General features: G+C 39.8%; 1 protein-coding gene across 1 annotated transcript in view; it reads right to left on the reverse strand.

Moving 5' to 3' along the window:
- Positions 1 to 14,444, reverse strand: part of PIK3R5 (phosphoinositide-3-kinase regulatory subunit 5) — a 57,924-nt gene that overhangs the window by 19,746 nt on the left and 23,734 nt on the right. Inside the window, exons 2-7 of the mRNA XM_083352332.1 lie at positions 10,629 to 10,741; positions 6,742 to 6,842; positions 4,386 to 4,454; positions 3,535 to 3,673; positions 2,222 to 2,291; positions 1,731 to 1,905 (exon numbers count right to left, since the gene is read on the reverse strand). Of these exons, the coding sequence (XP_083208458.1) occupies positions 1,731 to 1,905; positions 2,222 to 2,291; positions 3,535 to 3,673; positions 4,386 to 4,454; positions 6,742 to 6,842; positions 10,629 to 10,728 (654 nt within the window). The 5' untranslated portion in view covers positions 10,729 to 10,741. The remainder of the gene's footprint in view (positions 1 to 1,730; positions 1,906 to 2,221; positions 2,292 to 3,534; positions 3,674 to 4,385; positions 4,455 to 6,741; positions 6,843 to 10,628; positions 10,742 to 14,444) is intronic.

Here is a 14,444-nt window from a genome sequence, read left to right on the forward strand (position 1 = left end):
CCCCAGAGGTCACCCTCGGGCTCAGCCCGCACACAGCAGTGCAGCCAAGGACATGGCAGCTGGGCAGCAAGGACAAGAATCCGCCCTCGCACCCCATCGTGCATAGATGATGCTGCGGGGCGCAGGTGGAGGGTGTGGCCACCATGGCACTGCAGACCCACCTGAGTGATCTGCTGTGGCAGGCCATGGAAGCAGTGGGTGGCCCTGTGGACAGGTGGGGTTGGGCAGAGCAGGCGGGGGTGGGCGGGAGGGGTGGGGCGGTTTTGGGGCACTCGATCTCTAAAAGGTTCGCCATCACTGTTCTAGGGTGTCCAATTCCCAAAAAAACTCTGGGTGACTTCATAGAGTTAAAAAGAAAAAAGAACCCAATCTAATGTTATTGGGGTTTTTTAAAAAAAAACCCACAAAATTCGCTCAAGGGAAGAATAAAACAAAAGCAAAAACATCTCTCATACCACCTCAACTTAGAGGGGCCTTCCAGACACCTTAAACTCAGGACCTGAAAGAAAAGCTAGATTTTTAGGGCTTGTTTGATGGCAGGTAGGATGGAGGGTTGAATAGGGTGGGAAGCAGATAGGAGGAAGCTGTTGCAGAGCACAGCAGGGACTGGAACAAAGGACAGCTGCTTCCTGAAATTTGCTAGGTGACACTGCTTAACCACAAGTCAAGTCTGTCTGATTGTACAGGATGGACAGACACTATGGGAGACAGGCAGACATTCAGAGAGCTAGGCCAGTAGCCTTTATAGGCAATAACTAGCACTCTGAATTGCAATAGGAAGCTATTTGGTATATCAGCGCAGCTCATGAAGCAGAGGTTTATATGTACACAGAAAGAACTGCCAATCACTGATCAAGCTGCTACACAGTGGACCGGATGTCGCTTCTGAGTAATTTTCAAGGGAACCATCACGTAGAGGTCATTGCAATTGCCCACTTGAAGAAGACCAGGGCATGAGTGATTGTAAGAGTGTTTCCTCTGAGTTCTGGAATGGGAGCAAGAGCTGCACAAGTTAGATTTGTGCAAAGACCTTCCTGGACACAGCTCTCACTATTCCTCAAGCAAGAGCTAAGAGTCCAAAAGATGCACAGATTGTACATTGCTGTTGAATGAAGGAGTGCTGCCCCATTTAGGACTAAGGATAGAAAGTTCCCAGCATTAGGCCGTATCATCCACACCCAGGTTTTCCCAGTGATGAGTTTAAGCCTGTTCCTCCCATCCAGATACAACAGCTTCCAGGCATAAAGACAAGATCGTGACAACATCACTAGGCCAACCAGAGATCAAGAGGTATAACTGAGTACTATCCACATATTGATGATATATATGTCCCTGAAGCAATTAATGACCTCTACAGTTGTTTTATTTAGCTATTAAACAGGAGAGGGGAGAGTATTGAGCCTCACTGCACCTCACGAAGCAGGGGTGTTGAATATGACCTCTTTCCGCCACCCATACTGACTGTGGAGTAAGGAAGCATTTGCAATATTGTGCTTCCCATTCCCAAGAGTCATGGTGGTATAGTGGTTACATCGCCCACATCCTAGCTCGACTACAAGTCATTGACAAGTTACCAAAGCTATCTCCATAGTAAGTTGTAGCCTTAGTTGTAGCCTAACTGAAAATAATTTTATTGATTGAAGTATTTGAAATACATGTATCTATGTTTCTATTATTAATAGTAACACGAATAAATCAATCAATGCCCTAGGCCAGAGGACTTTTTTTACCTTCAGGAATTGATGTAATTTTGCCAGGTTGCATCTAGTCCCAAAGTTAGCTTGGTATGTGTGCTCCAGGAGTGTCACTAGTAATGTATGCTGGGAGTAGTCTGCAGAGCTTAGCTTTTCAGCAACTGATAGGAATTCCCCATCAACCTCTGAAGGATTCAGCAACAGTACTGTTCTGGGGAAAGAAGACAGGAAAACAAGCAAACTCTTAATAGAAGAGAATCTGGAGCTCAGGGCTGAAGTGTGGAGTCCTTAGTAATGTTACCAATTAATTGTTTGCAAGCAAACTCCCAAAGTCAGAGAGCAGCAAGGACCCAAAGCTCTTAATAACCCATCAGAGAAACAAACCTTCTTTCCCTAAGGATAGACTTTTTTAAGCTTATGTCCTACAGAAATGTTATGCTAAAGGTGATGCACATTATAGTCCGAGTCATCCTGAGGAAAGCTGCTCTAAAAATGTACAGAAATCATTATGAGTGTTTAATACTTACAAGGTAGAATTCTCACAGCCTTTTCGAGGTAATCCTTGCTCAGCTTTAACAAGCCTTTGAAAAGAAATCCCTGTAAAGGGAGAGATGTGGTCAGCCAAAGCAGCAGCATGAGCTGGCTTTCACCATGCAAAATAGGAGAGCAGTGATGCAGAATGAGCAACCTGAAGCTCATTCTGTGCTGTATGTGCCCATTCCATTGTACACATGAGAGTGCACAATTTGTCAGTTAAAAATATTCAAATCTGAAAGTAAAACCATCAGTTTTCTGCCTCCTCACCTTTTGTTCTCATGAAAAGGAACAAAATAGATCAGTTAAACACTTTCAAGGCTTTAGATCCCTGTCTGTCAATTTTAATACATACCCATGTGCACCATGACCTAGACCAGGGCTAGGCAACCTTGGCTCTTTTATGACTCATGGACTTCAACTCCCAGAATTCCTGAGCCAGCAATTCTGGGAGCTCAGGAATTCTGGGAGTTGAAGTCCATGAGTCATAAAAGAGCCGAGGTTGCCTAGCCCTGACCTAGACTGTCTTGAAAAGCTAAGCAAAGTCTGTCTTGCTTACTATGTTTTCAAAAAACATTAGGGAATCCAGAGCTATAGGCTGGATTGAGATGTCCAGAGAAAAACAAAACTCCCGCCAAAAAGCTTCAACTTTGCAAAGCTCATGCAAGAACCAATTTGGAATGAGAGAGGGACAATATGCTTTTCACAATCCTGAGAAAATAGGATGGGAATGACTGGGAAGAGGACTTAGAAGGAATAACCAATAGGCTTACAAGACTCTGGGTGGCTCCCATTCTGATGGTGTTCAGAAAGTTATTAAAGACCCAGCTATTATTTGTATCTTTGGACAAGTGGAATTTGAGCCCCTGCTGTATAGATTCTGTGGGGAAGTGTTATATGTTGATTTTATGTCACTCTGGGTTTTTTGTAACTTTTGTTTACCTTTACTTGTACGTTGTGTGGTCTACAAATTATATAAACAAATAAATAAAATTAGCCACTGTCTGGTTAGGTGGTCAAGCAAAGAGAGAGTGGGGGAACAACATTCTTTAAAAATGTTATTCCTGCTGTAGAGAATCCTAACAAAGGTCCTTTTTGGCAGCTTCCAAATTCACTAAAACTAAATTTGGGAGAATGACACTTTCATGCTTTCTGTTTATTCAATTTAATTGGTCAAATATCCATGATTAGGAAATCTAAATGTATCAACATGGTTAAAACTGCCATGTTGTTGTCCAGCAGCTGTCTTTTCAGGGCAGGGTGCTTAGCTCAATCAGTCTCCCCCAAAATTCCTGAAGATTCCTACCTGGGGCTTTGAGCTCATTGTTGATAAAGTTAAGTAATTCCTGACAGATATTGCAATATGGCACAGGCCAGGTGAGAAAATCACGGTACATCCTCACAGCTCTCAAAAGCAGATCAGAATCCGTAGGAAAATGAGGGATCTAAGGAGAAAAGGCATTTTAAAGAGGTGCATCGCTTGAGGACAAATAATACAAGGGTCCATTGGAGAGATCACACATGAGCTAATGCTACAGATTTACCTGCTTAACAGCATACTTCCAATAAAGTTGCATAAGAAAAAAAAAGCTCCAGGGAAAAAAAGAAAGGAAAACAAAATAGTCTCTATTTTGCTTGGCATGCATTGTTGTTTTAATAATCATTTTCTTTCTTGATGACATCTTTCCTGAAACATGCACATTTCAGAATCTTACATATAGTTCCACCTACAATATCTTGTCTTGAACACCTTCCCTTTAATTTTTATTGAGGACTGATAGATATGAAGAGGGAGAATCTAGACAGTGAAGACCTCAGTCTTGCAGAGGACACCTGATCATTAACTTACTTTTCCAAGTGACTTCATCTCTCCACTGAAGCATCTATTAAAATAAATTTCTGGCTTGCTACTGTAGCCAAGGTTTCTCTGATTACTGTGACTTCCTCAAGCAGAACCTCTAACTCTGACGATATTGCTTGACATTTCTTTCATTATGCTTCAGTAAACGCAGGGACCAGTGGTAGTTACTTACAGCCCACTTTCATGATAGATTAGGCCCATAATCCCATCAGTTAAAAAAAAATCAACAGTGAGCCACCATCACAAAGGCTTGACTACTGAGACTATGAATTGCAAGCTTTAAGCTCCAAACTTACACACAGGACAGTTGCACTGAAGAGAAAGGCCAATGGACTAAAGAGATTGTAGTCACATTTCTCTTGGACCTTTATAAAAAAGAAAAACAAAGAAAGAACAAAAAATGGAAATGTAATTTGGTAAGTTAGTTAAAAGAAAATCTATTAAAAGCAATACTCATCTCACTCTGCAGAGCTTTACACATTACTCTAAAATATATTTCATAATACAATGTGTTGAATAAATAATCTACAGTATAGTATATGCTAAAGCACAAACCATTATCTTTGGTTTATAGAGCAGAAGAGCTAGGTTCACACATTGTTCCAAAAGCAAACCTGTGTGTTGTGGTGCAATGTGTGGACCAGGCCTGTAGGGTACTTGTTCCAATAAGTGACTTTTGACATTGTAATTCTGAGCTCTGGTACAATACTCAACATAATTTCTCAGTACCTCTTTTAGACAGTGGTGCTAGCTGGAAAAACAATGACACCGTGACAGAGAAGAGGGGGTCGACCTATTCTTCAAAGCACTTAATAGCGGGACAAGAAGTAACAGACGGTAACTTATCAAAAAGCGATCCAACATAGAATTAAGGAGAAATTGCCTATCAGTGAGAACAATTAATCAGTGGAATGGCTTGCCTCCAGATATTTCTGGTTTTCTATCACTGGAAGCTTTTAAGAAGATATTGGATAGCCATTTGTCCAGAATGGTATAGGATTTCCTGCTTGAGCAGCGGGTTGGACTAGAAGACCTTCAAAGTCCCTTCCAACTCTGTTATTCTGACATTGTATTAGATATTACAGCCAAGTGAAGTGATGCCTTTTGCAGAAGCTTGTCAGTCCTTCAGATCTTATACAACTATATCTGCAGCTTCTGTGTCCATAGACCATGATGGCTAGGACTGGGATGAATCAGAATTAAATCATAGTTTGAGAGCCAAGGTTCTCAGTGCCTACAGTAAAGGTATTGCTAGAATAGTATGGCTTTATTTGTTATATTTGTTCATCTTTCTTTTAAAAAGTCCAGTGTTAAAAAAAAGGGTTCCAGCCAAGACTAAAATAATAACAACAGTATCCTCATAGTCAAGAAAGATACACAGCTATCAAAATGAGAAAGAACAGATAAATAGCATCATCAAGAAGTACAAAAGTTTAAACTGTACATCCAAAACTTTATGAAATGAATTACAGGAGGAAAGTCCTTGGGAGTTATAGATGTAAGAGTTCAACATATAAGGCGAAGGTGGTGAAATCAAGACGGAGAAGGCTGAATTGAACAAATGCTGTACTGAATGGCATGACAGGGGCCACATTCAGAAACTTCTGAGTGGGATTGAAAGACAAACTAAACTTTATTTCATTTAATTTCATTGGATTAAATTTACAAATATTTAATAAGGTTACTTTCAAGTCATCTATTTAATATTTTTCCCATACCACAACACAGCAATTTGTTTTTTAAAAAGGGAAACAGGACTTTGAGCGCTTCATCTGAGGTTCCGGAGGTTTTGGTTTATTTCATATGATCCAAATGTGACTTTTTATTAAACTCCATGGCCTTGTACAGATGAAAGGGAAACTTTCTGTGATTTGCTTCGGCTTTATATACTCTGAACCAAAAACTATTTCTAAATCACAAGAAACTCAAAATTAGCTAGGGCAAGGCTCTATTAAAGAACCAGGAAGTCACTGACAGGAAGATAATAATAATAATAATAATAATAATAATAATAATAATAATAATAATAATAATAATAATAATAATGATGATGATGATGATGATGACGATGATTACAGAAGATATCAAATGGATTCACTGGAAGTCCTGTTACACTAATCCCTATTCAGTAACACTGAACTAACCTTGTTTCAGAATCAAAGCAAGTTCCTCTTTCAACTAGAAAGTTGAGACCTCTCTTTCTGATCTGCCCATTTCACAAAAACATATTATCTGAAGAAAAAGGAGAGGGGGCATTCAATCGATGGAACAGATTTTAGTGCCTATAATAGGACAGTAGTTCCATATCAGAAGCTGTAGTTCAGAGCAGGATAGATTTTAAAAAAAAAACTTTTCTGAGTCCTACCTGACACAGCTCTGATTTTAGCTGCTCTTTCCAGCCCAGCAGAAAACAGAACTGACAGCTTCAAACTAATTCTTAAAATCTACTTAGACCCAGATGTCTCTCGATAAAGATGGCATCAGTTCCAAAAAGGATTCAGCTAGGCAGTTAGATCACCTCATTAGATGCTAGTGCAGAAGATGAAACCATATTTCCTTTTGTAGAGGGTTCTACACATGCAAACAAGGTAACTGGATGAGCAAGAAGGTGGTCAGATCTTATTTTGTTTCTCAGCTTTTCCTTTGATTTACCTCTTGAGTCTTCTGTAGGATTTTCTCCAGGAGAATGAGGTAGTTCCCAGCATCACGGCTGACTAGCTCCTGGAGGCTCCAGCAGTTCAGACAAAGCCCAGCTATTTGGAAGAGAGGAAAAATAGAGAATATCCAATCATACCACAAATTCAAGAGCGCAAGGAGTCTTCTCCAAAGAAATCTGCTTGCCCAGAAGCTTTTGCAGGTGGACTTATTGCACATTCCAGAACATAGGATCAGATCTTTTGCCCTGCACAGTCGTGGGCTATTTATACTATTTATTCATCGATACTACGCAAAGCCACAAGGTAAGCCCTTTTTAACCTGAGTGTGCATTCCATCTGTCACTCAGAGCAGCAAAGCAAGTGTGCCAGATGAAAGCAGGATAGGCCAGATAAGGGATAAGAAAAGGCTATCCTGCCTCTTAAAATCATAGAGGGAATGTCTTTATATAATCCCTGGACAAGGGACAAAAATCAGTCCAGGTGGGAATCAAAAACTTGAGTTAAAACCCTCTTTCGGGTATGATGCTCTAGAGATGATCTGAGGCTATCCACTGAATATCAGGGTTGATCTAAGAACAAAGCAGAAAAACTGTACATGCCATTTTGAAACATGTATAGTAACAGTAATTAATATTACCACACAACTAATTATTGATCTTAAATAGAAAAGTGAAGGTTAATCTTATCAACATGAGTATCAGAAAGGCAACTATGGTATACAACCACCGGGCTGGTCAGTGTCTATTTCTTAAGTTATTTTAACCGGCTTTATCTTTAGTTCACCTGTGCTAAACAAGCCTCTAAATCAGGGGTCTTCACACTTGGTCCTTTTATGACTTGTGGACTTCAACTCCCAGAATTCCTCAGCCAGGCACGCTGCCTGAGGAATTCTGGGAGTTGAAGTCCACAAGTCATAAAAGGGCCAAGTTTGAAGACCCCTGCTCTAAATCCAGTAACCCATAGAAAGCAATTTAAGATGCTGCCCATTGGTTCAGGTAACTTAGTATTGCTGCACTGACTGGCAGCATCTTCCTAAAATTTCAGGTAAGAATTTTTCCTACCCTAATTGAAGATGCCAGGGGACGAAACAGCCCTTTTTTCCCTGTAAATGTGCTCAATGTGTCAAACTGCACATTCTGAATGCATAAAAATTTATAGCTGGGTGAGAGTGGGTGGCAGAATTCATGTTGCTGCATTCTGATATAGTGGGGGAGATATTTTTTCAGAATGCAGCATGTTCTTCTTAGAATTATATTGTCCTCTGGCAAATGCTAAATCCTTAACTTGGCATCTGTGGTTAGCATTTCCTCTCTCAATTCTTTGTCATGTAAGAGCAGCTCAAAGGTTGCAACCAGCAACTGTTGAAAACATTAGTGGGAGCTGTAAATATCAAGGTTCCACCCATGAGTAAGACATAGGCTGGCCAATATTAAAGCAGACAATTACCCTGAGAAATTGCCATAAATACTGATTGAAGCCCCTGACCTTCTAAGGTCAGTATTTTAGACTGACGGCAGCCAAGATATAAAATGTAAGATGGTACATTATGGAAATAACTGACAATCACATGTAAAATGTCATTAGAAATATGATGCGTGTACTGAAATGGCAAAACCCCATCTAATTTAGACTGTTGAGGACACTCTAGCACATTTCTTTAAAATGTCTAGGATGTTCTCTCTCTCTTGCCCCACATTTTTTTTTCAATGCTAGGCAATTCTGTTCATTTGCAGATCCTTTCAAACAACAAAAATCTGTACCAGAGAATTCTGAGAAGGTTTCAGTTGACCAGAATGAAACAACAGGCTATGAGTTCCCTCTAATTAGTGACACAACTATCCAAGTGGATACAGTAGATGCATCTTCTCTTTCTATTCCCCTATCACACTAGGACTGCTTGCTATTGGCAAATTCTACAAACAAAAGGCCATGCACATATCTTTCTACATGCACAACGTTTTGCATTCAGCATACAAATGCAAACTGCTCGATACTACCAGTGTAAATTATTAGGGAGATTAGGAAGCCTCAAGCAACAGCCTGAATGCACAAACATCTAGGAGTCTCTCTTTCCCCAACTCCTTTTCTCCTTTCCCCTGCCCATATATTATTTCTTTCCCCTTTCTATTAGTTTCAAATTAACCTGTAGAGACTGTACTAAGACCTCCAACCCTACCTTCTTCTCATTGTGTCTACATCAGTAATGAAGACATAATGAACAAATCAGAGAAGTTAAAGCCTCATTAAGCTTACTATACCTATTTATTTTTAAAATCAAACAAACAGGCCCCACATCTTCCAGTGACCCCCCCTCCTCATTAGCATTAGGTATACTTGCAACCCGCAGAGTCCTATTTCAAAAAAAGAGCACAGCTTTTGGGCAGAAAAGAAATTGTTTACTTCTAAATATACTTGGATTAGATTTGGAGGCGTTTGCATTCAACAAATATAAGAAACCCAAGGAGCAGGGAAGAAAGAAACTTGCTAGAGTGAGAAATCTCCTCTTTCTATCAAGGGCGTTGAGCTCAGGAAATATTGACTAGCGTTCACACAGTACTATTCATTGACCCGCATTGAAAAATGGTACTGCCTGGGGAAATGGTGCTGATTTCTCTCTCCTAAAGCTCTGGAAATTGAACTGAGGATTCACTGACTAACAGAACAACATTAGATCTTTCCTGCAAAGGAAGGCAACACACCTGCAGGACAGACAATCCTGCTGAACATTGCTATCCAGTGCTGGCACATCATGGAGGTGGGAAGGATTTGGAAATGCCCAAGTTTTGGATTAAACTAGGGTTGGTGCATCTAGCCCTTAAGTGGAAGCTTCTCTCCTTGCTCTTAACTTCTGTCAGTGATGAGCGTAAGCGAATATGTCTGAAAATAATATCTTTCTAGAGGAATCAAGGGAAGGGCAAAGAAGATGAAATCCAGCAGTTTTGCTATTTCTAGACACTTTTGATAATATTAGTCAAAGAAGAAAAATGGAACAGAAGGCTACACACGTCTACCCAAATCAACCACCATATATAAGCTCAACAAATTATCTCAATACCATTCATATCAAATACAAAACCTGAAGCTATGGAACCGGAATTTCAAATTTCAAATGCATTGGTAATACTACCCAAAAGTTGTCTTCTTCCTTCTTTTGAAGCATCAACAAAAATTCCCACCACTGAAGTCCCATCTGTAAACAACATTCCCCTTGCTACCCTGACCTTGTTTGGCTCCCAAGGATGTTTTGCCTGGCTTAACCTTTGGAACTAGTATTTGTGGTGACCTTGCTGCTATTGAAACTTGCAGCATCACATGGCCAGGGCTCAACACAAAAATACACCTGTGATACTAGAGCAAAGTACCCAAGCACACATTCAGTGTTTACCACATTCCCCCAGCTGTCAAGGAGACATTTTTACTAGGAGGTATTGGATAGACTCTTAAGAACTTTAACCTAGAATAGAAATGGAAGAATTGTGATAAGGAGGGGTAGTGATAGTAGTTTGTTATCTTAGGTGCTACACCCTCTTTCCAAATAGTTATGTTCCGTTCAGAGCATCCTATGAAAGTCATCCTCCAAATTGTCACTAAATTCTAATTTTGAAGGGAAGGGGAGATAAATGAAATCATACTTGAGGAGTAATAAAACTCACTGTACATTTTTATTGTTTTAGAGTACAAGAATTTTAATTTTCTCCCAACTATGTACTACTTTTAATACATAGCTCCAAAAATCAGCTACGACTCTCAGCTCAGCAAAATCTGCGTCCTAGTAGTTTTAGTACACTACTAGTACTTCTTTACTAATACTATATTCTTCTAGTAGTATCTTCTACTAGCAGCATTTCTTTACTTATAGTAAGTAAAAGTTTTTTTACTTACCTGTCCATGTACTTGCAGAAAATGTGCTTTTGCTAAGGCCATGGAGGCACCTCTCCAATGCATGGTGGATCCTGTCCTCTGTACACGTCGTGTGCTGCATTTTACTTCATCTCCTAAACAAGATAAATTAATTAATTCAAACCTAATTAGAGTAATCCACCCCCAATTTTTAGCTTAATCCACCTCCAACTTTCTTGGTTTAAGTTACCATGACATTCTGCCTTTGAGATGCACACAACTTCCTATCCAGACCAATAGCATCTCCACAAACTCTGCTGCCAAGATAAATTTACCCCAAATTTGACTGTTGAATTGTCATGTTGCTAGATGGGAAAAAAGAGACTTTTGCTGGGCAATGTAGAAAGCAATGATAAATGGGACAGGATAAATGGGAATGTTTGCAATGCTGAACCAAAACAGGAAATCATTCTCTCTCATTTTTTTCCTCTACAATTTTTGGTTGGAAGCAATGCAAAAGCAAGATGCATGAAAGCCACAACTGTTGGCTTCCTATAAACTGAAAATATGCTTAAGATGATAGTGGGAGGGGGAGTATGGCACACAACCAAGCTACAACCTGTTACATCCTGAAAATTTTGCTATTCATTCAATAAAATTGCTTTATGCTAGGGATTCAGTGGTGGGATTCAAATATGTGGACAACTGGTTCTCTGTGTGGATGCCGCTTCCAGAAGTCCATTCTGGGCCTGGGCAACAAAAAATTAGCTACCAGTTCTACCGAACTGGTGCAAACTGGCTGAATCCCACCACTGCAGGGATTCATACACTGAGGTTGTGGAACTTTGTTTCTTCTTCCCAACTCAAAATCTTGGGTACAACTCCAAGAGATCCACTTAAGGTTACTAGGCACTTTTTTCTCAGAAGTAGCCTTGATTATAGCTCTTAAAAGCTCCATCCCTCGTGTCTAAACTTATTAAGATAAAATAACCTTTATTGCCATTTTTTACCATGAGCACACTGGCACACCTTAAAAATGAAATTCTGTTGCCTGCTCTGAAAAGAAAGTATATATCTATACATACCCATACATAACACACATATACACATGCTACACATACACACAGTCAATTTTTAAAGAGGAAACTGAGTTTCTGATTGAGTTCCACAGTTCCATAGTTAATCTGTGGTACAAAGTAAGCCTGAATGGTTAGTTTATGGTTCAGTGAATAATAACCTTTCTCTCTCTTTTTCTTTCTTTCTTTCTTTCTTTCTTTCTTTCTTTCTTTCTTTCTTTCTTTCTTTCTTTCTTTCTTTTTTTCTTTCTTTCCCTTCCCTTCCCTTCCCTTCCCAGCAGGCAGGTAAGTGACTGCTGCTAGGTGGGGAAGGGAGCAAGGAAGTGTGATGCAAAAGCAAAGGGGCTGGACTTGGACTTGTGGGAAACTGTCAAGGAACTCTAAGAATGAGATGTAGGGAAGCTGAAAGTGACAGTGTAGTGGTGATGCTGAAGCAGCAGCAGCCCTGCACAGTGGCGTAGCGTGGGTTGTCAGCACCTGGGGCAAGGCAAGTAATTTGCGTCCCCTAACCCGTGGATTTTAGCACTCGAGTCTCTTCCACTAGATTAGTTAAAGAAACCCTTACCCCCTAAGCACATGTATTGTTTGTTATGAAAATATTGATGTAATTAAAGTAAAATGCATCTAATGCGCCCCCCCAGATGTTGCGCCTGGTGCGGCCGGCCCCCCCTGCACCCCCCACGCTATGCCACTGGCCCTGCAGTACTGAAACAGCAACAACTTTCCCATATTTCATTTCTTTGGGAGTCATGGGTCCCAGCGTTCTGTAGGTTAGCCCATTTGAGGTACCTTGGTTCAAAAACTTTTCTCCTATGATGCTCTGTTTCACCCAGGTAAACATTATAGACACAAGAGTTTTAGTAGTATATAAATTGTATTATTAAAATCTATTACAATTATTTTTTTCTCCATTGCCCCCTGTTTCTTTCTCTTGGCTTAATATACTTTTTGGAAGCGTGGTCTGTGCCTGAAATGGATTAAGCGTTTCTATTATCAAGCAGTGGGTAAGATTCCCATTTAAATTCAGACAGCAAGGATGAAGGAAATAATTGTATCATGTTCTGAATAATGGATCATTTAATGCCTCTATCTCTAAAGAAATGTGGGGTCAGGCAAACATTTGGGGGAATATACTTACTTGCTAGAAAACCATGGAACAGCTGCAAGGCTAACAAGAAGCCTGAAAACACCCGTGGATAACCTATTCTCCTAAATCTTGGCAAGATCTATCTTACCCAGGGGTCTTCAAACTTGGCCCTTTTATGACTTGTGAACTTTAACTTGAAGTCCACAAGTCATAAAAGGGCCAAGTTTGAAGACCCCTGGTCTTACCCCTTACCTCAACAACCTGAGTCTTTAAGCAAATTGCCTCTCAAAGGGAGAATTCTAGGACAAGCAACATGTTTAATATCCAACACATATAGGGTGGCTTTAAACATCTGCTGGAAAAGCATTTGGTTCCGGACAAAATTGCCACTTTTGAAAAGCTTGTCTATGGAAGAAGGAATGATACCCAAAGCGCAGGATTAAATGTGATTTGAAGAACAGAAGAATTTTTTTTAAAAGGAACTCATCTCCAAATCACAATGTCTTAATTACATTTTGGAACAAATGTCATAAGGGAAATGATGACTGGATAAAGGACATGATTCATATCCTGAACATGGTCAGAAATAGTATTTACTACTGTCAGCTCCTTGCACAAAGGTCCATTAGCAGAAGAGGGGTGATTCCTCAACTGGCCTCAGCAAACAGAAGTCTGCCCAGCCTCAAATTCACTTTTTTCCCCAATTCATAAATTGCATAATCAAAAACTGTCAGCAGCAACAGAAAATGAAGAAAAGAGATTCCAGTAAGTTAAAAAGCCACAAGGTACAGATTTGGCTTATGTCATACTTTCCTCACATGATAATGAAGAACATGTTCTGACTTCATGCAAGCTTAATGCAGATTGTCTCAGCTGCACAGGTTCCTTATACATTTAACCTCTAAGATCTCCATGAAATCTCTGGATTCCTATGATTATTGGACTGGGCTGAGATGTCATGTTGACAAAGTACGAAAAACCTTGGGGGCTTTATTTCAGGAAAAAGACAATTTGACAAATGGTCAAAAGTCTAGGCAAATTCTTTCATAGCTTTCAGCAATGTCATTAACTTTCCCACTAGATTCCATCTTACCCCTTTCCCATTTGTCTTTTGGAAGATACCTCTTTTGGAAGATACATCAGGGAAAGTAACCAATATTCATAGTTCTACATCGTTACTTTTCAAAAACTGCTGTATCAGCACAGATATCACCATGTAAATATTTACAGTCACTCCGTCCATATTATGACATCATGATTCAAATATTTTCATATGAATCAGTTGTTTAGGAATCCTTAGCTGCCTTAGAAAGCCTATTCTTCCGGTATTTTAGTCAGAACAGTTGAATCTGAGCATGAGCTTCAAACTAACCCTCAGTGAGCCATTTGCAAACTGGACTCTGAATTTATTCAGGGCCTGGTGAAACTTCAAATTTTAAGTAACATAGCCAGAAACCTTCCTTCAAACTTTAGGAAATAAAGCAAAGCAAACACCTTTCTCAAAAGGAACCAATTCCAAATTACAGAAGAGCACAAGGTGTGACCTTTTTAAGAACTCCCTCACAACATATTTCAATGATTTCAAACATTTTCGCTCAGTTTGTGTACCTGTTTTTCCACACACTAGAAACTCTGGTCTGCCTGATTTTTACAACTTCTGGTTTATGACTGGGCTCTGGTTTGACCTTTTGCCCA

This window comes from Vipera ursinii (assembly GCF_947247035.1).
Source record: "Vipera ursinii genome assembly, chromosome: 2".
Classification (NCBI taxonomy): Eukaryota; Metazoa; Chordata; class Lepidosauria; order Squamata; family Viperidae; genus Vipera; species Vipera ursinii.